Below are 22985 nucleotides of genomic sequence, written 5' to 3'. Positions count from 1 at the left end.
GGAAGAGAAAAGAATCCTAGGAACCCATCTCACCACCCCAAGCCATAATCCAGTCTATCTTCCATGGGGAAAAGCAGGGGAGGAATGATGGCTTCTCAGAGACTCTTTCTAAATCCACTGCCTTCAGGATAACATTCAAAGTCTTATTCTTTATTCACTCCACAAACATTTCTGCTTGCCGCCATGAGCCAGGCTCTACGCGACTGCTGGGAACAAGGGACCATAGTGCCCTGAAGGAGCTCCCAGCTCCTGCAGGAAGTCCAGGGCTGTCGTCTCCTGCTATGCCTGGATTCCTGCTTCCCACCTTCAGGGGCCAATGGGTTCCCTCCATCATGACCTCTCCACGGCATCATTTTTTTTTTTTTTTTTAACTTTTTTAGGAGCAACTGGAAAGAGGAGGAAAATCTGAGAGCGGTGCTCTGAAAACCAATCAAAGCAAATGTTTCTAGGAGTGGCCAAGCACGCAATGAGGATAATAGGTGGCTGCTGGGTGGAGTAAAGTAAGGACTGCAAATTGGTCCCCATTCAGCAAAATGAAGGTCCCTGGAGAACTTGACAAAAGCCATTTCCACCTGGGCATGGTGGCGCACGCCTATAATCCCAGCACTTTGGGAGGCCAAGGTGGGCGGATCACTTGAGGTGGGGAGTTTGAGACCAGCCTAGCCAACACAGTGAAACTCCGTCTCTACTAAAAATACAAAAATTAGCCAAGCGTGGTGGGGGGTGCCTGTAATCCCAGCTACTCGGGAGGCTGAGGCAGGAGAATCACTTGAACTCGGGAGGCGGAGGTTGCAGTGAATAGAGATTGCCACTACATTCCAGCCTGGGCGACAGAGCGAGATTCCATCTCAAAAAAAAAAAAAAAAAAAAAAAAAAAAAAAAGCCGCTTCCATGGAGTGGGGAAGATCAATGTCTGATGAGAGTGAGTCCAAGAGAACATGGGAGGAGAGGGCCGGGCGCGGTGGCTCAAGCCTGTAATCCCAGCACTTTGGGAGGCCGAGACGGGCGGATCACGAGGTCAGGAGATCGAGACCATCCTGGCTAACCCGGTGAAACCCCGTCTCTACTAAAAAATACAAAAAACTAGCCGGGCGAGGTGGCGGGCGCCTGTAATCCCAGCTACTCGGGAGGCTGAGGCAGGAGAATGGCGTAAACCCGGGAGGCGGAGCTTGCAGTGAGCTGAGATCCGGCCACTGCATTCCAGCCTGGGCGACAGAGCGAGACTCCGTCTCAAAAAAAAAAAAAAAAGAAAAGAAAAAAAAAAAAGAAAATGGGAGGAGAGAAATTAGAGACAACTTTTTTGAGGAGTGTTACTGTGTTGTTGTTTTTTTTTTTCCAACGGAGTTTCGCTCTTCTTGCCCAGGCTGGAGTGCAATGGCGCCATCTTGGCTCACCGCAACCTCCGCCTCCCAGGTTCAAGCAATTCTCCTGCCTCAGCCTCCCGAGTAGCTGGGATTACAGGCATGCACCACTATGCCCAGCTAATTTTGTATTTTTAGTAGAGACGGGGTTTCTCCATGTTGAGTCTGGTCTCAAACTCCTGACCTCAGGTGATCCGCCCACCTCGGCCTCCCAAAGTGCTGGGATTACAGGTGTGAGCCACCGCGCCCCACCATGTTTTTTCTTTTTCTTTCTTTCTTTTTTTTTTTTTGAGAGGGACTCTCTGTCTTCCAGGCTGGAGTGCAGTGTCCTGATCTCTGCTCACTGCATTCTCTGCCTCCTGGCTCAAGTGATTGTCCTGCCTCAGCCTCCTGAGTAGCTGGGATTACAGGTGCACACCACCATGCCTGGCTAATTTTTGTATTTTTAGTAGAGATGGAGTTTCTTTTATTTATTTATTTATTTATTTATTTATTTATTGAGAGGGAGTCTCACACTGTCGCCCAGGCTGGAATGCAGTGGCGCCATCTCCACTCACATCAACCTCCCCCCTCCAAGGTTCAAGTGATTCTCCTACCTCAGCCTCCCAAGTAGCTGGGATTACAGGTGCCCACAACCACGCCCCACTAATTTTTTGTATTTTTAGTAGAGATGGAGTTTCACTATGTTGGCCAGGCTGGTCTTGAACTCCTGACCTATGATCCACCTGTCTCGGCCTCCCAAAATGCTGGGATTACAGGCGTGAGCCACCATGCCCAGCTGAGATGGGTTTTCACCATGTTGGCCAGGCTGGTTTTGACCTCCTGACCTTGGCCTTCCAAAGTGCTGGGATTACAGGCATGAGTCATTGTGCCTGGCCAGGAGTTTTACTGTGAAGGGAAGGAATGAATATAGTTGGAGGGGAAAGTGGCATCAAGGAAAGACTTTTTGTCACTAATAATAAATATTTCATTGAAATACACTATTCATATGGAACAGCCAACAAATCTTGAGTGTGTAGCTCAGTGAATTTCCACAAGGTGAACACACTGAGGTAATCAGCACCCAGATCCAGAAACAGAAAGTGGCCAGGCGCAGTGGCTCACGCATATAATCCTAACACTTTGGGAGTCCCAGACGGAAGGATCGCTTGAGCTCGAGGGTTTGAGACCAGCCTGGGCATCACAATTAGACTCCCATCTCTAAAATTAATTTTTTTTTCCGGAGACAGAGTCTTGCTGTGTTGCCCAGGCTGGAGTGCAATGGCATCATCTCAGCTCACTGTAACCTCTGCCTCCTGGGTTCAAGCGATTCTCCTGCCTCAGCCTCCCAAGTAGCTGGGATTACAGGCGTGCACCACCATGCCTGGCTAATTTTTTGTATTTTTAGTAGAGATGGAGTTTCACCATGTTGGCCACGCTAGTCTCGCACTCCTTACCTCATGATCCACCCACCTTGGCTTCCCAAGGTGCTGGGATTACAGGTGTGAGCCACCATGCCCAGCAAAATAAAATTTTTAATTAGCTAGGTTTACGGGTGCATGCCTGGTTCAGGCTACTCAGGAAGCTGAGGTGGGAGGATCACTTGAACCTGGAAGTTCTGTAGTGAGCCATGATCATGTCACTGCACTCCAGCCTGGGCCACAGAGCAAGACTCTGTCTCAAAAAGTGAAAAATGAATAAGAAACAGAATATGACCAGTTGCCAATATCCCCTTCATGGCCCCTTGCAATCACCACCATCTTTCTGAAAGGTAACTAGTACTATAACTAACTTTTTTTTTTTTTTTTTTTGAAACAGAGTCTCGCCCTGTCACCCAGGCTGGAGTGCAGTGGCTCAATCTTGGTTCACTGCAACCTCCACCTCCTGGGTTCAAGCAATTCTCATGCCTCAGCCTCCATAGTAGCTGGAATTACAGTTGTGTGCCACCACGCATGGCTAAATTTTGTGTATGTAGTGTGTGTGTATATATATGTGTGTGTATTATATATGTATATGCGCGCACACACGTGCGTGTGTGGGGGTGTGTGTGTGTATATATATATATATATTTTTTTTTTTTAGTAGAGACTGGGTTTCACCATGTTGGCCAGGCTGGTCTCGAATTCCTGGCCTCAAGTGATCTGCCTGCCTCAGCCTCCCAAAGTGCTGGGATTACAGGTGTGAGCCAGACCTAAACAGCATGTTCTCTTCTGTGTCTTCCTTCTTATGTTTGACATTGATGTGAGATTCACTCCTACTGTGGGTAGTGCTTCTGTCCTTTTCATCACTGTATAAAATAACTTTGTTCTATTTACTGATTTAATTGTTGATGGGCATTAGGGTTGCTTTCTGTTTGGGGCTACAATGATTAACATGGCCATGAATATTTGTGCACGTGCATTTTGGCACATTTGAACTGTACTGTAGCTTCTGTGCCAACTTTTCCCTTCCCACAGCCTTCTGTGGCCACCTCCTCGCCTTCCCACGATTTCCATGGTTGCCTATGACCTCCTTCTGGCCACCTTCAGTGACTCTCCTCGGTGCACCTCTGAACTATGGACTTAGCTGCTCCCTTGTGGTTTCTTTCTCAGCCCCAGCTTTGTGGTCCTGTCCCACTACATGAAGTCCTCAATGCTAGTGCTCCCCAGATCCAGGGTCCTAAAAACCCTTTGTACATCCTCAGTGGGCATTACCATCTTCATGCTAATCAACGCCAAATCTGTCTCCTGACTACACCCCCTAGCCAGGCCACCAGCACAAAACTGAGCTCATCAAATTCCTCCAAGAATTATGTCTCCAGTTGTTGAAATGTTACATCCACCCAGGTACTTGAATCATTACCTAAGAATCATTCTAGCCTCCTCCCTTCCCTCTAGCCCCCTACAATCTTAACTCTCAATTATCAAAATCTGATGAGATCTACCTCCTTCAGGGCTCCCAGGGTCATTCCTTTCCTTCGGTCTCTGAGCCCCCACCTTGCTTCAGAATCTCCCAGACTTTTGGGACAGCCAAAAGTCCTTGTTCCTCAGGCCTCTCCACTCTCCTCCACTGATCCACCCTAAAGCAAATCTGATCCGGTTATCACATACCCTCCACACCCTCCACTGTCCACAGGATAAGACCAAACTCTTCAGCAAAGTCCAATCCTTTCAAGAACTGTCCCTCACAGCCACTCCCATGTGCCCATTCTAGAACCGACTGGATCAACGCAGGAGTAGTTCCCGGCAAGTACAGCGCTCCTCCTCACCTCCTGGCTGCTGAGGACCCTTTCCTTAGAAAGCACTTCCCCCCAGCTCCAAGCTCCCCTTCTCCAGCAACCTTCACCTTCAGCTTTAATCTCCTTTGGGACGTGCCCCGCACTGTACTGCCTTCCCCAGTCTCCGCCCCTCCTCTAGGTGCCCACCGGCCCTCCGTGAACCACAGCTATTGTCATGGTAATAATTTCATTATTAGAAGGAGCTTTAAGCTCAGCGGACCAGAGCTCCCTGAGGGCAAGGGATTGTGGCATTATTTCAAGCACTGAATTTGTTCTAGTAATCCCTGAATAAACATATGTTGGATGAATGAATGTGGTAACAGGAATGTTGAGCCAAGTATTAAACCACACAAAACACAGGAGGAGAGGAAAGTATTCAGAGATACGACAGGGAGAACTATTTGAAACAGTTCACAGACCCTGTGAACTGTGCAGAGAGGCCTAAATAGCCTGGGGCTTCTGGAGGGAAGGGAGGTTCCTGGGTGGTGGAGCACTGGTGCACAGAAAAGCAGATGAATCCTGAGAGGGAGATTCCCCACTGTGAAGGGTCTGGTGTTGGGGCCAAAGGCTGGGGGCTTCCACCTGTCCATCATGGCTTTTCAAACTGTAGGGTTTTTTTTTTTTTTTGGAGATAGGGGGCAGGGGGGTGTCTCACTTTGTTGCCCAGGCTGGTCTCAAATTCGTGGGCTCAGGCAATCCTCCCACCTCGCCCTCCCAAAGTGCTGGGATTATAGACGTGAACCACTATGCTCAGCAGTAGGTTGCAATTAAATCATGCACTTATGGCTCTCAAAATCGTTCTAGGAACTGCCACACGTGCAGGGGCTATAAAAGTAAATACACCCACTTAGAAAATGGGGATAATTCTATGTCACAGAGTTGTAAAGATTACATGAATTAATACAGATTAACACACTGGGAACAGCGTCAAGTGCATAAGCACTATGTAAACTTTAGCTATTATTTGCTATTATTGTATTTGCTGTTATTGCTCTCTAGGTGCTCCCAGGGGGCTAAGAAGTCGTGGGAAGAAAGAAATGATTCTAAGAGAATCCAGTAAGGGCTAGAATGGAAGTGAGCAAACAATGCTGAGGCCCACAGCACATGTTGTACTGCGGGGTTCAAATCCCATAAGGCCAGCAGCACCCGGGGTCTGTGAGCCCTCCAGAGTTGGGCCCTGGTGGTCGAGTCCAGTCCTGGGGGTCATTCCATTCCCTCCCTCATTATAAATTGGGGCCTGAAGGCCCGGGGCGGAAGAAAGGGGTCCACAATACTGCACGGTTAGAGGCCGAGCCAAGGCTGGATCCGGCCAGACCTCCACAGCTCTTCCTTAGCCTCCACATTCCCTCAGGGTGTGGGGCGCCAGGTTGGGGGCGAGGTAGTGGAGGCCCAACGGAGGCCGAAGCTAACTGGACGGCGCCTCGCGATGAGAACTACGCTTCCCAGCATGCGACGGGGCAAGGGGGCCTTTCAGCCGCGAGCAGTGTCTCGCAGGGTCTGCTGGGAGTTTTCATTGACCTCTGATCCCCCCCGCTCATTTTGATCCGCGCTAGTCCACTCTAGGCTCCGCCCCCTTCTGAGAGCGGATGACCTGGCAGAGTCCCGCGAGCCGCTTCCTTCTTCCCCTCTCATTGGCCCAGCCTAGCTGCCATTCCGTTGCGAGGAGGAGAAGTTGCTTACTGATTGGTGGATTCCGTTTGGCGCCAACTAGGAAAGGGGGCGGGGCAGCAGCGGCCCCCACTGAGCTGCTATTACCGCGAAAGGCCAGATTGGCTGCGACAGCCTGGGTAAGAGGTGGAGGTCGGCTCGGTTTTCTGCTACCCAGAGCTGGGCAAGCGGGTGGGAGAACAGCGAAGACAGCTTGAGTCTGGGCCGTTGCCTCGAGGCTCTCGCCCGCCTTCTCTCGCTGACCCGCCGCGTTTGTTTGGATTTAATCTTCAGGTTGCCGGCGCCCGCCCGCCCGCTGGCCTCGCGGTGTGAGAGGGAAGCACCCGTGCCTGTGGCTGGCGCCTGGAGGGTCCGCACACCCGCCCGGCCGCGCCGCTTGCCCGCGGCAGCCGCGTCCCTGAACCGCGGAGTCGTGTTTGTGTTTGACCCGCGGGCGCCGGTGGCGCGCGGCCGAGGCCGGTGTGTGCGGGGCGGGGCGGTCGCGGCGGAGGCGGAGGAAGAGGGAGCTGGAGCTCTGCGAGGCCGGGCGCCGCCATGGAACTGGGCCCGGAGCCCCCGCACCGCCGCCGCCTGCTCTTCGCCTGCAGCCCCCCTCCCGCGCCGCAGCCCGTCGTGAAGGCGCTATTTGGCGCGCCAGCCGCCGGGGGACTGTCGCCTGTCACTAACCTGACCGTCACTATGGACCAGCTGCAGGGGCTGGGCAGGTGAGGAGAGACCGGCGGGCGGTGTCCCAGGCCTCTGGCCTCGGCGTCGGCCTCGGGGAGATCAGGCCAAGAAACGGACCGGGAGAAGGGCGAGACCCTTCCGTCCGGGTTCGCCGCTCGGGGGCCAGCCGGGCTAGGGCCCGCCATGTGCACCCCCGCCCGGGCGGAATGTTGGGCGGGAGAGGCGGTCCGGACCTCCCAGGGGAAGAGGTGGAGATCTCGGGCCTAAGCCCGAGCCAGGCCCACCTTCACCCATTTCGGATTGCTCCGTACTTTACTTATGTCTGTATCCCTGGAAGCTCTTTGGAATCTACCCCCGCGGGGAAAATCAGGCTCTTCTAGGCGCTCACATTCACCCTTTGCTAAACCACCCTCAGGATCTTAGTTTGCTGTGATCTTTGTTCCTTCTCAATAAAGGACCATGGCATTTTCTTTCCTGGCGTTTATGTAAAATCATCTCAGTCCCTCGACCCGTGCACATTCCTGATGTCCACTCTGCTGCTTTCCTAAGGCCAGGTCTTTTTACCTAACTTTCTGAAAGCTTCCTGGGCTTTTCCTGATAGCAAAAAATGCATTCCACGGTGTTTCCGGCGGAAGAGCTACTTTCCCTTCAATCTCTGGCATCCCATTTGCTAAGCACATGTCTTGTGCGTTTCCCGACTTCTGAAAAGCAGAAAGTGCCCTGTTCAACTTTCATCCCGACTCTGTCACAGTACCTAGGACACATACTCTTGTTTTAGGAAATACCCCAATATTTGCCATAGCCATCATAACCTGCAGTGTGGTCCAAGGCCATGCCCACCCACTCCTTTTTTCTCCTTTGCCCAAGTGCTAATTGGGTGTTCAGAGTGGCAAAGTGGGATCTTTGCTTCTTACTCTGCTTCTTAAAGTGGCTGCTGCTTAATCTCATGGCCTATCTCCTGCATGTGACCTTTTAATTATATCCTATAAATCACTCATGGTTTATTTCTGTTGGTTTCAGTAATTATGAGCAACCACTGGAGGTGAAGAACAACAGTAATCTGCAGAGAATGGGCTCCTCTGAGTCAACAGATTCAGGTATTTAAGTCTGTTGTGTGGGGAGCAATACTGTGAATTTCCTGAAACATGCCTTTTCACCCAGGAGGTTAGTTTTGGTTAGAACTTGAGGAAGTCACGGCATTGGGTGATAAACATTTTTTTTTTTTTTTTTGAGACAGAGTTTCACTCTTGTTGCCCAGGCTGGAGTGCAATGGCATGATCTCGGCTCATCACAACCTCCACCTCCCGGGTTCAAGTGATTCTCCTGCCTCAGCCTCCCAAGTAGCTAGGATTACAGGCATGCACCACCACACCCAGCTAATTTTGTATTTTTTAGTAGAGACAGAGTTTCTTCATGTTGGTCACGCTGGTCTTGAACTCCCAACCTCAGGTGATCCGCCTGCCTCGGTCTCCCAAAGTGCTAGGATTACAGGCGTGAGCCACCATGCCCATTGATAAACATTATTAAGAAGAATACAAAGGAGCCCTTATGGCTATTTATGAATAAAGGAAATAGGCTTCGAATGTCTGTAAGGAGATGGTGTGCGCTTGCCCTTTAAGGATGGGTAGTAAAGTAAAATTCACCATACCACCGTAAGTGGCATTCAGGCAATCTTACTGGCTAAAATACAGGGTCAAATTATTGGAAGTACAGTGTCATGAAATCATTTCATTGATGCTGCTATGGAGGAAATTGCCAGTGCATTTCATTCTTCATGCATTCATATTACTGCAGAGTTTATCTGTGTTTTTACAGATAAGACCGTTGGGGCAAAGATGCTTTAGGTTAAAGGAATTGGAAGAGCAAAAGTCCTTTTTTTTTCTGAGACGGCGTCTTGCTCTGTTGCCCAGGCTGGAGTGCAGTGGTGCAATCTTGGCTCACTGCAACCTGCGCCTCCGGGGTTGATGCCATTCTCCTGCCTCACCCTCCCGAGTAGCTGGGACTACAGGCACCCGCCACCACACCCGGCTAATTTTTTTGTATTTTTAGTAAAGATGGGGTTTCACTGTGTTAGACAGGATGGTCTCAATCTCTTGACCTCATTGTCCCCCCGCCTCGGCCTCCCAAAGTGCTGGGATTACAGGCGTGAGCCACCACGCCCGGCTGCAAAAGTCTTAAAATGTAATGTAGGCTTCTGTATGTAGAATGTAATTTAATAGAGAACTGGGGATAGGATTATCATTTGTAGCAGTGTGGTGAGCAAGGGCTCTAACACTTCACTTTCCGTAAGGCTACATAGACATGTGAGCTATGGGTGGGTGGGTCTGCGTCATCTGAGCTGACATATAAGTAATGCTGAACAGTGTCTCCTTCACCCTGCTTCCTGTTTTGAGATGGACACCTTGGTGTCATTTTGTTAAAGGCAGCAAGTGCTTGCCTTGCATGTCATGACTAGTAGTATTTTTCATTTTGAGACAAGGTCTCAACTCTTGTCACCCATGCTGGAATGCAGTGGCCCCATCTTGGCTCACTGCAACCTCCGCCTCCAAGATTCAGACAATTCTCCTGCCTCAGCTTCCCTAGTAGCTGGAATTACAGGTGCAGGCCACCACACCCAGCTAGTTTTTGCATTTTTAGTAGAGACGGGTTTCACCATGTTGGCCAGGTTGGTCTCAAACTTCTGACCTCAGGTGATCCACCCACTTCGGCCTCCCAAAGTGCTGGGATTACAGGGGTGAGCCACTGCACCTGGCCTTTTTTTTTTTTTTTTTTTTGAGACAGGGTCTTGCTCTGTTGCCCAGGCTTCAGGCTGGAGTGCAGTGGCACAATCAGGGTTCACTGCATCTTCAACTTTACAAGCTCAAGCGAACCTCCCACTTCAGCCTCCCCAAGTAGCTGGGACTACAGGCACGTGCCACCACACCCAACTAATTTTTTTTTTAAATTTTGGTAGAGACAAGTCTTGCTATGTTGCCCCAGGCTCGTTTTGAACTTTGGCCTCAAGCCATCCGCCTGCCTCAACCTCCCAAAGTATTGGAATTACAGGTGTGAGCCACCGTGCCCGGCCTAGTAGTTGTATTTTTCAAACCCCATATGATTTGACAAGATAAAATATTTAAAAACTAGGCCGGGCGCAGTGGCTCACGCCTGTAATCCCAGCACTTTGGGAGTCCGAGGTGGGCGGATCACGAGGTCAGGAGATCGAGACCATCCTGGCTAACATGGTGAAACCCCGTCTCTACTAAAAATGCAAAAAATTAGCCGGGCGTGGCGGCGGGCACCTGTAGTCCCAGTTACTTGGGAGGCTGAGGCAGGAGAATGGCAGGAACCCGGGAGGCGGAGCTTGCAGTGAGCTGAGATCGCGCCACTGCACTCCAGGCTGGGCGACTGAGCAAGACTCTGTCTCAAAAAAAAAAATTTTTTTTAAACTATGCCAAGAAAATTTGGTACCTATTGTTTCTGTGATTGGAACTCGTAGAAAGTTATCTGGGTCACTTCTGTCTGAATAACCAAACAATCATGATATGAATCAGTTTTATTCACCCTCTTCTCAAATCCTATTTCTTTTGATGTTATTTGCAAATGGAGGAAAAACAGTAAATACACTATGAAAAAATTATTCAGACTTGTACAAACATGACATTTTTGACGATCTAATAGCCATGACATCAATTCTGGCAAAAGTACAAGCCATGAGTATTTGTTGCCTGACTTAAATAAAGACCCAAGTACTTTCTTTAGTGTTTTAATTTTAATGACAAAATGGTGTTTTTGTATTATTTCTTGAGAGGTTTTGTTTTGTTTTGTTTTGTTTTTTTTCCATAGGTTTCTGTCTAGATTCTCCTGGGCCATTGGACAGTAAAGAAAAGTACGTATTCACTTTTAAACGCTTTTAAATGTTTGTACTTAGAAAGAACGTGTCTAAACTTAAATACCTTATTTAAATGAAGTTCTTCATACACTGACTGGAGCCCTGGATTTAGCTGTCCCTAGAAACACTCTGGAATCTCAAGAATGAATAGTTTGTGTCAGCAATTTTCAGAACTTTTCTCCCTTTATTTTAGCTATAATTTTGGTGTTCTGTTCGGGTCTTACCCAAACCCTTACTCTGTGCTCTGACGTCATAGCCTTACAAGAACATGTGGGTTTTTTGTTTGTTTGTGGTTTTTTTTTTTTTTTTTTTTTTTTTTTTTTTTTTTTGGAGGTAGAGTCTCACTCTGTCGCCCAAGTTAGAGTGCAGTGGCTCACTGCAACCTCCACCTCCCAGGTTCAACCAGTTCTCCTGCCTCTGCCTCCCGAGTAGCTGGGACTACAAGCGTGCACCACGACAGCCTGTTAATTTTTGTATTTTTATTAGAGACAAGGTTTCATTGTGTTGGCCAGGCTGGTCTCGAATTCCTAACCTCGTGATACACCCTCCTTGGCCTCCTATAGTGCTGGGATTACATGCAGCCGAACATGTGTATTTTAAGAAAAGACATGGGTTTGTTTTTTTCACCTAGAAGCCTAGTGTTAGGGGTGCTCCTGAGAATAAGACAGCTTCAGAAATTTATTCTCCCATCTCTTGCCTAAAATGGGAGTCTGTGACTATACCCCCAAGCTACAGGCTAAACACTGTCTCTCTGCTAATATGAATACCTCTTTACTTGTTTTATTCTCATTATTTACCTTCTGATCTCATTACAGCCTTGAAAATCCCATGAGAAGAATACATTCCCTACCTGTAAGTTAGTTCCTTGTTTATTTTGAGCTAATGCCTGTTATCCGTTCCTTAGCTACCAGCATGACCTTGATAGGACACTTAATTTAGAGAGTAAAAACGACTTTTCTTTAGTCTCTTTTTGAGACAAGGTCTTGCTGTGTCACCCAGGCTGGAGTGCAGTGGCAAAATCTTGGCTCACTGCCACCTCTGCTTCCCTGGCTCAAGTGATCCTCCCACCTCAACCTCCAGAGTAGCTGGGACTATATATAGGTGCACATCATCACACCTGGCTGATTTTTGTATTTTTTGTAGAGATGGGGGTCTCACTCTGTTGCCCAGGCTGGTTTCAAACTCCTGCCTTGGCCTTCCAAAGTGCTAGGATTACAGGCAAGAGCCACTATTCCCAGCCTTTCCTTAGTCTCATAAGTACTCAAGATGCTCGGCCTGGAGGAATTTGTCCTCCATCTCTAACAGAACTTTATTAAACCAGGAAGGATTCTTTTGATGCAAATGTTATTTGGGGATTGATTTGGCACTGTAATCCCTGTTGAGCGGTGCGCTGTAGACCTTGTGAGGTTAGCTGTAAACCCATGGAATGGAAACTTCATTGCTGTGTCCTGGCAAGGTGGAGCTCTGGCCACATTTGCTGGTTACCTACTGCAGTGTGTGAGGAGCTAGCCTACCCCCTACTCAGCCCCCCTTTTTTCTTTTGAGAACTGAATTTTCCACTGAAATTTTATTTGTGTGCCTTAATTATTTTCTTTTTTCACTTTAATAGCAGAAGCTCTTGGGATGTAGTCCAGCTCTGAAGAGGAGCCATTCTGATTCTCTCGACCATGACATCTTTCAGCTCATCGACCCAGATGAGAACAAGGAAAATGTGAGCATGACTTCAGTATACTAACCTGAGGCAGAGGTGAAACCCACAGGCTGTCAGTGGCTTAGAGATAAGTGGCTGGGCTGCTTTCTGGGAGACTAAACTTGGCCGTTATGTGCGGTCTTTGGAGTCAGAGAAATCTTGGTTTGGATCCTGCTGTATGACGTTGGCAAATTCTTCTCTTTTTAATCTTCTTTGTTCTTTTGTAAAATAGGAGTAGTAATATCTTTTAGGGATGTGGCAATAAGTAAGATTATGTATGAAGTATTGAAAATGGTGCCTGACAGGCAGGAGTTGCTCAGATGGTAGCTCACAGGAGTAATTACATGTACAAATAGTGTTTGTCTGGAAGTCTCTGCCCAGGCTGTCCTTGCCTCTTTGCTCTGACCCTGAAATGAATTGTAAGCTTAGGAAAAGGCTCTTTGGCAGTATTTGTAAGAACAGGGCTAACAAGTTTTAGGGTATCTCAGAGTAACTGAAATGGTGGCTTGGAAGGTGAACTTGTGGTTGTTTGCCCTGAATGGGCCTGGCTTTTTTGTTCTCTTAGACATTGCACAGAGTAGGCATCCAAAACAGTTGTAATTTTTTCAGCCTTCTCTCTACTGTATTTCTGTATATTTACTTTCTCCCCTTTTCCATTCCTGCTAAAATGCCACAGTTCATAATCCTTAAAATCTTCCAGGTTTAGTGTAAAACCCACAGCCTCCATGAACTTTCCTGATGATTTCTTTATCAACTTGGGAAATGTCATGAGAAAGAATATGGAAATGAGTTCCTGCCTTGAGTGCTTGGAGCAGTTTATCAGCCTCTCATGCTTTTTACCAGGGCAAAGCTGTACTGATGCCTGGTTTTCCCCTGAAATGGCTTCTCTCAGGGTTGCTTGCTTAGAGCTTTGTTTTAAAGGGAAAACAGCATAGGTGGTGGTTAAAGAGCGCTCACTCTGGAGTTGTCCTGTTTTACTTCAGTATTTTGGGCACATTGCTTAACCTGCAAGGTCTAGTTTTCTCACCTGTAAAATCGGGACGATCAGGTTGTATTTGATGGTTAAAAAGTTAATGCGCAGAAAGTACTTAGTACTGTGTTGGCATAGAAATCACTGTAATATTAGCCATTACTGCTTTTTTTTTTTTTTTTTGGTTCTGAACGTTTTTATTTCTCTCAGAACTTTAAGATGTGAACATTCTGTAATTCAGCCAGTCTTTACTTCCAGGTAACTTCTCACTGGGTCACAATTCCCTTTTAAATAACGTACTCTTGTTCCGGAAGGTAGTTAGCCATTCATCACTCTTTCTGTCTAAATAACATCCAATGACAAATCCCACAGGGGCAAGAACATGAACCCAGTGGTCCCGCACAATCTGAAGTAAGTTCACCATGATAGCTGCAGCCTCAGTGCCGACAGCGACCCCGAGACCAAGGGCGATGGGGAACCCAGCCACCCATGCCAGTGCTAGCCATTACTGCTTTTAACACTTAATTATGAGTTCTTAAGTGAATATTTTAGGGCAGGGGGCCTGTGAGTGCTTTCATTCCATAAAGTGGAATCATACAATATATATTCTATCATATCTGGCTTTAACACATTATGCTTGTAAGAATCGTCCATGTTGAGTAAACCAGTAGGGCTTTTTTTTCATTGCTTTTAGTATAGAATAGAATAATAATTTTAAGTAGAAAAAATTATCTCAGTTGGTAGGAAGAGCTGGAGATATGAAGCCCTGAAACAGATGGATCTAGATGGAAAATTTTGACAACTATTCACAGGCAATTATATTAGATTTTATTTATTTTTACTCTAGATTTCAGAAACATTGTGATTTAGCTTATTTATCATGTTTTGTATATTTGGCTGATACTTGTGTTAGGAAATACAGTATGGCAAGAAAAAGATGTTACTTTAGAAGTTAGCTGTTGACAGAGCCTTGGATATTCTTAGTTACAGAGATCCATTGTTGGAATTAGGTGAAACTTTAATTTGGAGGCAGAAAGGTGAACAGTGCCCACTTCCTTGCCTCTTTCACCCAAGCTGAGGCCTGAGTTGGTTTTCATGGACAGTAGATGTCTCGACTATGTCTTGCAGGAAGCCTTTGAGTTTAAGAAGCCAGTAAGACCTGTATCTCGTGGCTGCCTGCACTCTCATGGACTCCAGGAGGGTAAAGATCTCTTCACACAGAGGCAGAACTCTGCCCCAGCTTGGATGGTATGTGCTCTGGCTTTCATAGGGGATTTCCTGATAGGAAGAAAGGATTAAAACACCTTCTTTCATCCAGAATTGAAGGCACTACAGTAGCGCTAGCTGTCTTTACCTTGACTTTGTCTTTTGAAACTAGACTGTCAAGCATTCTTGGTGGTTTTGCTGTGTCTGGAGAACAGACAGGCGGTAGTAAGAGTGGGAGATGGTGTTTGAAATATTGGAGTTGTGCAAGGAATATTTGACCTTGTTAATCTGGGAAATCCTGGGTCATCCTAAATGTATGTATGGTGGGATTAGATCTCTTACTATTTTTTGTTTGTTTGTTTAAGGGCTTTCTGGCAAAAACTGGAAAGCCTGCGAGACAAATTTTAAAAGAGCCATAACACTAGACCTCTTACTTAAAACTTGCTCTTTTACTATGCATTCTAAGTGCTTCTCAAAGAGCTGGAGAGAGAGCACTTGACTTCCTCCAAAGGTGGTTAAGAATAGTTATGGGCCAGGTGCCATGGCTCATGCCTATAATCTCAGCACTTTGGAAAACTGAGACAGGAGGATTGCTTGAGTCCTGGGCAGCACAGTGAGACCACATCTCTTTTTTTTTTTTTTTTTTTAAACTACTATAGATTCCAGTGAACGCTCAGGCTACTGGGCAGTTTTGGGGTCACTTGTTTTAGGGCTATGTATTTGCCAGACAGGGACTGTCATTACTTCCAAAGTTTCCTGCTGTTGGTCTGAATTGGATTAACTGATAGCATCTATAGATTGAAGACGCCCAACTTGAGCAGGATGACCACATTTGGCTTGCAGGTTTACCTAGGATCTTAAATCTGAAAATACACTTTTCCAATCTGGTTTGTGTTCTGAGGTTCAGCCAGTGTTGCTACTCTGTCTATTATTTGCACAAAGCACTTTTATATGTTCTTGTCTTGTGAAGTAAGTGGAGTTAACCCACTTGAACAGATTAGGAAAGTACCACTAGAGAGGTTTGGATGATGTACCAAAGGATATACCTAAGTGGGAAACCAGGATTTAATGATCTCTGGCTGGGTGCCGTGGCTCATGGCTGTAATCCCAGCACTTTTGGGAGGCCAAGGTGGGAGGATTACCTGAGGTCAGGAGGAGTTCAAGACCAGCCTAGGTAACATAATGAGACTCTATCTGTACAAAGTTAAAAAATAAGCAGTGTGGTGGCTTGTTCCTATAGTCCCAATTACTGGGAGGCTGAAGTGGGAGGATTGCTTGAGCCCAAGAATTCGAGGCTGCAGTGAGCTATGATCAGACCACTGTACTCCAGCCTGGACAATGAATTCCTGTCTCAATAAGCAATCTCTAAATTCCCAAGTACACAGTAACGCTTTAAGAGTTGGATGTCAGAAACAATATATTTGGTGTGTGCTTAGCGACTAGAGCCTGTATCATATCTGCACCTAGGGATCCCAGAACCTACCTCACAAAAGTTGGTGTGATATAGTGTGAGCTTTCATGATAAAGGTACTTCCCCATAATAAAGTTATCTACTCCTAGGCTCAGCTGGCTAAAAAAATTTGCCATTTCCCAGAGTGTGGTCAGATGCACTTGGGGAGGACTAGAGACTGCCCAGAGCTTCTTTTATATTGTGAAGCAAAGCTAATGCCAGAACCAGAATAGGCCAGCTGCAGAGAGGATTCCTTAGTGCATGATCCACTCAGAAACTCGAAGGAGGGCCACCTAGTTTACAACAGATTCATACCCCAAAGAGATTTGGATTTTAAGGATTACTTGTAGGGCATAACATTGGGACTACCCTGCTACTGTGAAAAAACTCTAAGCTTTTTTTCTGAATTTGAAAGTGCCTAGAAAATAAAGAATTCAGTATTAGCAGTGTTTCTACTAGTAGGATTTATCTCCAGGTGTGGATTTATGAGCAGTTTTTCTAAATTTTCTATATTCCATGTTTAGAGGTTTCCCAAAAAAATATATGACTATAGGTTGGCTAATGAGGTACCGCCATTTTAATTCTGGGAATGGTTGTCTGCTAGGGAGATAGTGTAGTGAGAAGAGTTTGGATTTTGGAGTCAAACACGTGAGGTGTATAATCTTGGTAACCTCTCTTAAGCACGAGTTTCCTGATTTGCTAAAGGAAAAGGAAAGGATTACTAGCCTCACAATTAGCTAGTATATTGTGAGGCTTCTATTAGATTATATGTATAAAGATTCGGCCGGGCGCGGTGGCTCAAGCCTGTAATCCCAGCACTTTGGGAGGCCGAGACGGGTGGATCACGAGGTCAGGAGATCGAGACCATCCTGGCTAACACGGTGAAACCCCGTCTCTACTAAAAAATACAAAAAACTAGCCGGGCGAGGTGGCGGGCGCCTGTAGTCCCAGCTACTCGGGAGGCTGAGGCAGGAGAATGGTGTAAACCCGGGAGGCGGAGCTTGCAGTGAGCTGAGATGTGGCCACTGCACTCCAGCCTGGGTGACAGAGCAAGACTCCGTCTCAAAAAAAAAAAAAAGAACGAGGATAGATTTTATAGAAGGAAGTTACCTTTTATTCCCCCCGTCAGAACTGAAGTTATATGTAAGTGCGTTCTCTAGGCCATTTTATGCTCTCAATAGAGATTTGCATCTGCTTGCCCTAACTCATTTCAGCAGATTCTCATACTGTCAGAGTCCTCAGTGCTGATCGGTGTTCACTGATGCAACCTCCTAATAAAAGAAACCTTGTTCTTCACAAGAGGCTATCTCTAGTACCCATTATAAGGTGAATTGCTTCTGGCAAGAGTTCTCTGTGAAGGCTACTGACTACTCAGGGCTGTGTGTGGACATCAAATCATTTATAATCTTGGGATACATTTTCCTATAATCAGTAATTGCTAAAATATTACTTAGTGTAACAAGTATAACATAGTATGTTTTCATCATAGAAACTAGTGACCCATTCAAGGAAATCAAAGTGGACCAGAGCTCTCATTTATTATTAATCCGTGAATTTTGTCTTACAGCTTTCCTCAAATGAAAGAGATAGCAGTGAACGAGGGAATTTCATTCCTCTTTTTACACCCCAATCACCTGTGACAGCCACTTTGTCTGATGAGGATGATGGCTTCGTGGACCTTCTCGACGGAGAGAATCTGAAGGTACCGTGTATGTGTGTGCGTGTGTGTGTGTGTTCCTATCTATTCTACTAATTACCTCTGGAGAAGTCATGTGATGTGAAAAAGAACAGCAACAGCAATTCCCCGGGGCTTGCTTAGCCGATACTTTTGTTCATGTGGTGATAATTCATTTAATAATAGGGCTACTAGCCTTATTAAATCCTTTGGGTTGGGGGATGGGGGTATCAAAAGAAGACATATGATCCTTCTTACCCTGAAGGAGCTAACAGTCTTATATGCAAGAAATATGAAATCAGTCTATATGCAGTTTCTATGCAAGAAATATGAAATCAGAATGGTATAGGATGGTACATTAAGGATACTTCCCATCCAGGCCTATTCGTATTCTTCAGGGAGAAACACGCCTAAAGCATTTAAACTAATGTTAGTCTCTACAGGATCTTTTTAAAATCAATTTTTCTGTTTTTTTAGAATGAGGAGGAGACCTCCTCGTGCATGGCAAGCCTCTGGACAGCTCCTCTCGTCATGAGAACTACAAACCTTGTGAGTTGTTTTAGTGTGTCTGGAGGAAGCCCTGAGTGATTGGGGCACTGGACAGAGTAGTCCTTAGTTGAGTATAGCCAAAGATTGAAATGAATGATAGGATTTGGGGATCTGGGTTTTAGGCCTCAGTTTGGCTACCTACAAACCTTTAGTGATGATATCTCTCTGCATGTCTCCTGATCTATAAGGAGTGTGGGTTAGGCGGGACCATGGTCATTCCTGGCTTTTACCATCTAGTCAGTTTGAAAAAAGCCTATCTGAAGCCTTTAGCCTGAAGACTTTACTTTTTTTAGGTTATTCTCATTCATATTCCACAGAACCTAGCATAAAATTAGACAAGCAACAGTAACTCACAGGGTTTTTTTTTTGTTGTTGTTGTGTTTTGTTTTGTTTTATTTAAGACGGAGTCTCATTCTTGTTGCCTAGTCTGGAGTGCAATGGCACAATCTTGGCTCGCTGCAACCTCTGCCTCCCAGGTTCAAGTGATTCTCCTGCCTCAGCCTCCCAAGTAGCTGGGATTACAGGTGCCTGCCACCACACCCAGCTAATTTTTGTATTTTTAGTCTCGAACTCCTGACCTCAGGTGATCTGTCCACCTCAACCTCCCAAAGTGCTGGGATTACAGCCACTGTGCCTGGCTGGATTTTTTTTTTTTAATTGAAAATACCTACCTGAGGCTGGGTATTTTCAGGTAGATATTTTCAATTTTAAAAATAATTTATTTTTTTATATATATATACACACACACATATACACAAACATAGTATAGATTTGTGTTTCCATCATAGGGATACTTTCAAACAGAAAGCATAGTGTAGATACAGAATCTATAGTGTATGTGTGTATATATATTCAAAATAACATATATATACACACACACACACACAAGATTCGTGTTTTCATCATAGGGATACTTTCAAAGTTAGAAGCAAGAATGTTCCTACACAGATATATACACCTGTATATTCAGAGATACACACCCTTAGGTACACATCTAAATTGATAAGTTCATATTTTTTAATTATCAATAACCTGAACTATAATTATGGAACAAATGAGCTACAGTTTTTTTGTTTGTTTGTTTTGTTTTGTTTTTGAGACAGAGTCTCCTTCTGTTGCCCAGGCTGGAGTTCAGTGCAGTGGTGCAATCGTGACCTGCTGCAACCTCTGCCTCCTGGGTTCAAGTGATTCTCCTGCCTCAGCCTCCTGAGTAGCTGGGACCACAGGCTTACGCCACCACTCCCGGCTAATTTTTTTGGTATTTTTAGTAGAGATCAGGTTTCACTATGTTGGCCAGGCTGGTCTCAAACTCTTGACCTCAGGTGATCCATCCACCTGCCTCCCAAAGTGCTGGGTTTACAGGCATGAGCCACCGCACCCAGCCAAGCTACAATTTTGAGATCACTTACGGATTATAATACATTCATGTGCATAACTTTTGAGAAAATATGTTAACCCAGTACACATGTTATGAGTAAATTTACCAGGTCATTTTGATAGGCATACAATTACATAAAATGTGAGAACACTTTGGAAGTGGCTATTAGTTTTATAGATCTGATTTTAAAATCATAAGCATCGGCTTGTAAGCTCTTAATAGTGGGGAAATTTCTTCCACAAATGGTTGTTACAAACTAACCACTGCTGGGAGCTGTAATGGTAAATAAACTCAGACAAAAGAGGGAGAAAATCCCTGGTCTCTGGGAGCGGATGTGGGAGTGATCTGTTCCATTGGGGACTATCAGGAAGATTTCAAAGAAGTGACATTGAAATGTTAGCATTGGCCAGGCGCAATGGCTCGCGCCTGTAATCCCAGCACTTTGGGAGGCCGAGGCATGCAGATCACGAGGTCAGGAGATCGGGACCATCCTGAGTAACACAGTGAAACCCCATCTCTACTAAAAATACAAAAAAAAAAAAATTAGCTGGGCGTGGTGGCGGGTGTCTGTAGTCCCAGCTACTCGGGAGGCTGAGGGAGGAGAATGTCGTGAGCCCGAGAGGTAGGGCTTGCAGTGAGCCCAGATCGCGCCACTGCACTCCAGCCTGGGCGACAGAGCAAGACTCTGTGTAAAAAAAAAAAGAAAAAAAAATGTTAGCATCAACTTGAAAATGAATGGTTTACTGAGATGTGAAAGGATATTCTGTGCAGAAGGAAAAGCCAGGCCAAGACACATGGAGTCGAGAATAGGCTGAGATGCGTTTAGAGAGCTGATTCTCTCTACCACTGGTCAGGTTGGCTTCCCTTGGACTCTGGAAAATTCGTCTTTGTTTATTTTTTTTTGAGACAGTCTTGCTCTGTCACCCAGGCTGGAGTGCAATGGTGCAATCGTAGCTCACTGCAACCTCCACCTCCTGGCTTCAAGTGATTCTCATGCCTCAGCCTCCTGGGTAGCTGGGATTAAAGGCAAGCACCACCACACCTGGCTAATTTTTTTGTATTTTTGGTTTCTTCATGTTGGCCAGGCTGGTATTGAACTTCTGACCTCAAGTGATCCACTGTGTTGGGATTACAGGCATGAGCCACCACGCCCAACCTGGGAAATTAGTCTTTAAAAGACCAGTAGAAAAAAAGACTTTGAACACAATTTCGAAAGGCGTTTGCTACTAGCCCATCCCCACTCCCTCCAAATTTACCATCTTAACTGTACCTTAACCGATCATGCCCCCATTTTTATTATAACCTGGCTACGGTGCATCTTTTCTGGATTTAGGTGGGGTATTAAACCCATTGAGCTGCTTAAGCAAGGTGCAAGTAATAAAATGGAGGGGAAGATAGGCAAGCCAAAAATGTGTTCCTGACTGGAAGGTCACACTTCTCTTGACACAGGATTATTTAGACAGTTTTTGTGAGGGCAAAGGATGTTTTACTCATCTGTATATAATGTCAGCTGAGTATATATTCATTGAGCACTAAGTGCTCAGTGCCTGCTATGTGCCAGGCCCTATGAGAGTTGCTAGGACTAAATGAATCAGCAGTGCCTGTTTGCTAATTTAGAATGGTTTATTTGTCTTACCATTCAAGTGAACAGGTTTTAATGAAAGATGGGTCTGTCTGTTTTTTTTCCTGTAAGGACAACCGATGCAAGCTGTTTGACTCCCCTTCCCTGTGTAGCTCCAGCACTCGGTCAGTGTTGAAGAGACCAGAACGATCTCAAGAGGAGTCTCCACCTGGAAATACAAAGAGGAGGAAGAGCATGTCTGGGGCCAATCCCAAAGAGTCAACTAGTCCAGAGAAGGCCCATGAGGTTAGTTTCCTAGGTTCCTTTTTGCTCTAGCACAGATAATGTATTTTTCAGTTCTAAAAACTTCCACTTAGTGGTTCATTTATTTTCTTAGGTAAGTTTTGCTGGGGTTTTTTTTTCGTATGTGTGTGTGTGTGTGTTTCTTTTAACAGAGATGGGATCTAGCTATGTTGCTCAGGCTGGTCTTGAACTCCTAGCCTCGAGTGATCCTCCTGCCTTGGCCCCCCAAAGCACTGGGATTACAAGTGTAAGCCACCACGCCTGACCGATACTTGGCTATTTTCATGTTGGTTTTTCAATTGCTTTGAGTATGTTCATAATTGCCTGTTGAAGCAGTTTTAAGATGGCTGTTTTAAAATCAGACAAATCCAACATCCATTCATAGTATTGGTATCAATTGATTGTCTTTTCCTATTCAAGTTGAGATTTTTGTGGTTCTTGGTATGACCAGTGATTTTTCCATTGTCTCCTGTATATTTGTGAGTCTCGGGTCTATGTAAATCTTACGTTTTAGCAGGCCTCCTCTGATACTGCAAGAAAGGTGTGGGTGGAAGTCCGGGTTCCCCAGCACAAACTCCATTGACACCTTGGGTGGGGACTTGTCTCATTATTGCTGGGAGGGAGCAGAAGTTCATTCCATCCCAGTAGAGTGGTGACTGGGGCACTGTATGACAGCTGGGCAAAGGTGGAGGCCCCCGCTTGCTGTTGGCCATAATTGTTTCTGTGTTGACTGTAGTAGAATGATTATTGTTGAAAAGTCTTCTGCCTCAGTAGGCTATCCTTTGACTAAGGAGAGCAGGCTTGCTGTGTTGCTGTCTCCAGCTTCATGAGTTGAATGGTTAACTCGTTTGTTTTTAATTTTCTTATTTCTGGATAAACCTATTTGAATCTATGAATTTCCCACTGCTTTAGATTTGTCTCATAACTTTTGACCTGAAATGTTTTTATTATCATTTGTTGTAGATATTTTATTTCCTTTTAATCCAGACCTATCATGGCCTATTAAATACTTGATTTTTATAAAGGTCTGTCTAATTCTTCAAGTTAATTCATTGCATTGGTCATAGTTGTATGGGCTGTTTTGTTGTTTTCTGTTTCTGAGACAGGGTCTCTGTCACCCAGGCTAGAGTGCAGTGGCATGATCTCAGCTCACTGCACTCTTCACCTCCCAGGCTCAAGCAATCCTCCCACCTCAGCCTCTCAAGCAGCTGGTACTATAGGTGTGTGCCACCAAACCCAGCTAATTTTTGTATTTTTTGTAGAGATAGGCTTTCGCCGTATTGCACAGGCTGGTCTGAAACTCCTGGGCTCAGGTGATCCTCCCTCCTTGGCCTCCCAAAGTGCCGGGATTATAGGTGTTAGACATAGCGCCTGGCATGGGTGAACTAGTGTGATGGTTGTA

At 45.8% G+C, this 22985-nt stretch overlaps 2 protein-coding genes and 1 non-coding gene across 6 annotated transcripts in view; 1 reads left to right on the top strand and 2 right to left on the bottom strand.

The window, feature by feature from the left end:
* The first annotated feature begins 6334 nt into the window (after positions 1-6334).
* The window catches only part of CDC25A (cell division cycle 25A), a 32639-nt gene continuing 15988 nt past the window's right edge, over positions 6335-22985 (top strand). The window contains exons 1-9 of one of the 4 annotated variants that reach the window (XM_050780856.1): positions 6335-6968; positions 7951-8027; positions 10756-10798; positions 11617-11653; positions 12411-12512; positions 14590-14709; positions 17685-17819; positions 18270-18341; positions 21413-21586. In XM_050780856.1, coding sequence (XP_050636813.1) covers positions 6799-6968; positions 7951-8027; positions 10756-10798; positions 11617-11653; positions 12411-12512; positions 14590-14709; positions 17685-17819; positions 18270-18341; positions 21413-21586 — 930 coding nt within the window. In that variant the 5' untranslated portion in view covers positions 6335-6798. The remainder of the gene's footprint in view (positions 6969-7950; positions 8028-10755; positions 10799-11616; positions 11654-12410; positions 12513-14589; positions 14710-17684; positions 17820-18269; positions 18342-21412; positions 21587-22985) is intronic. The other 3 variants (XM_050780857.1, XM_050780858.1, XM_050780859.1) reach the window with 3 other exon arrangements.
* LOC126948765 (NADH dehydrogenase [ubiquinone] 1 beta subcomplex subunit 1-like) lies at positions 13628-13934 on the bottom strand. The gene has a single exon (XM_050781041.1). It carries the CDS (start codon positions 13883-13885, stop codon positions 13736-13738), a length of 150 nt encoding a protein of 49 aa, XP_050636998.1. The 5' UTR covers positions 13886-13934; the 3' UTR covers positions 13628-13735.
* On the bottom strand, positions 15030-15091 carry LOC126949478 (U7 small nuclear RNA). The gene has a single exon (XR_007723763.1). It is a non-coding gene; the product is annotated as a U7 small nuclear RNA (small nuclear RNA).

Source organism: Macaca thibetana, chromosome 2 (genome assembly GCF_024542745.1).
Source record: "Macaca thibetana thibetana isolate TM-01 chromosome 2, ASM2454274v1, whole genome shotgun sequence".
NCBI classification, from domain to species: Eukaryota; Metazoa; Chordata; class Mammalia; order Primates; family Cercopithecidae; genus Macaca; species Macaca thibetana.
Note: the sequence above shows the minus strand (reverse complement) of the source record. Positions and strands in the feature narration are given on the sequence as shown.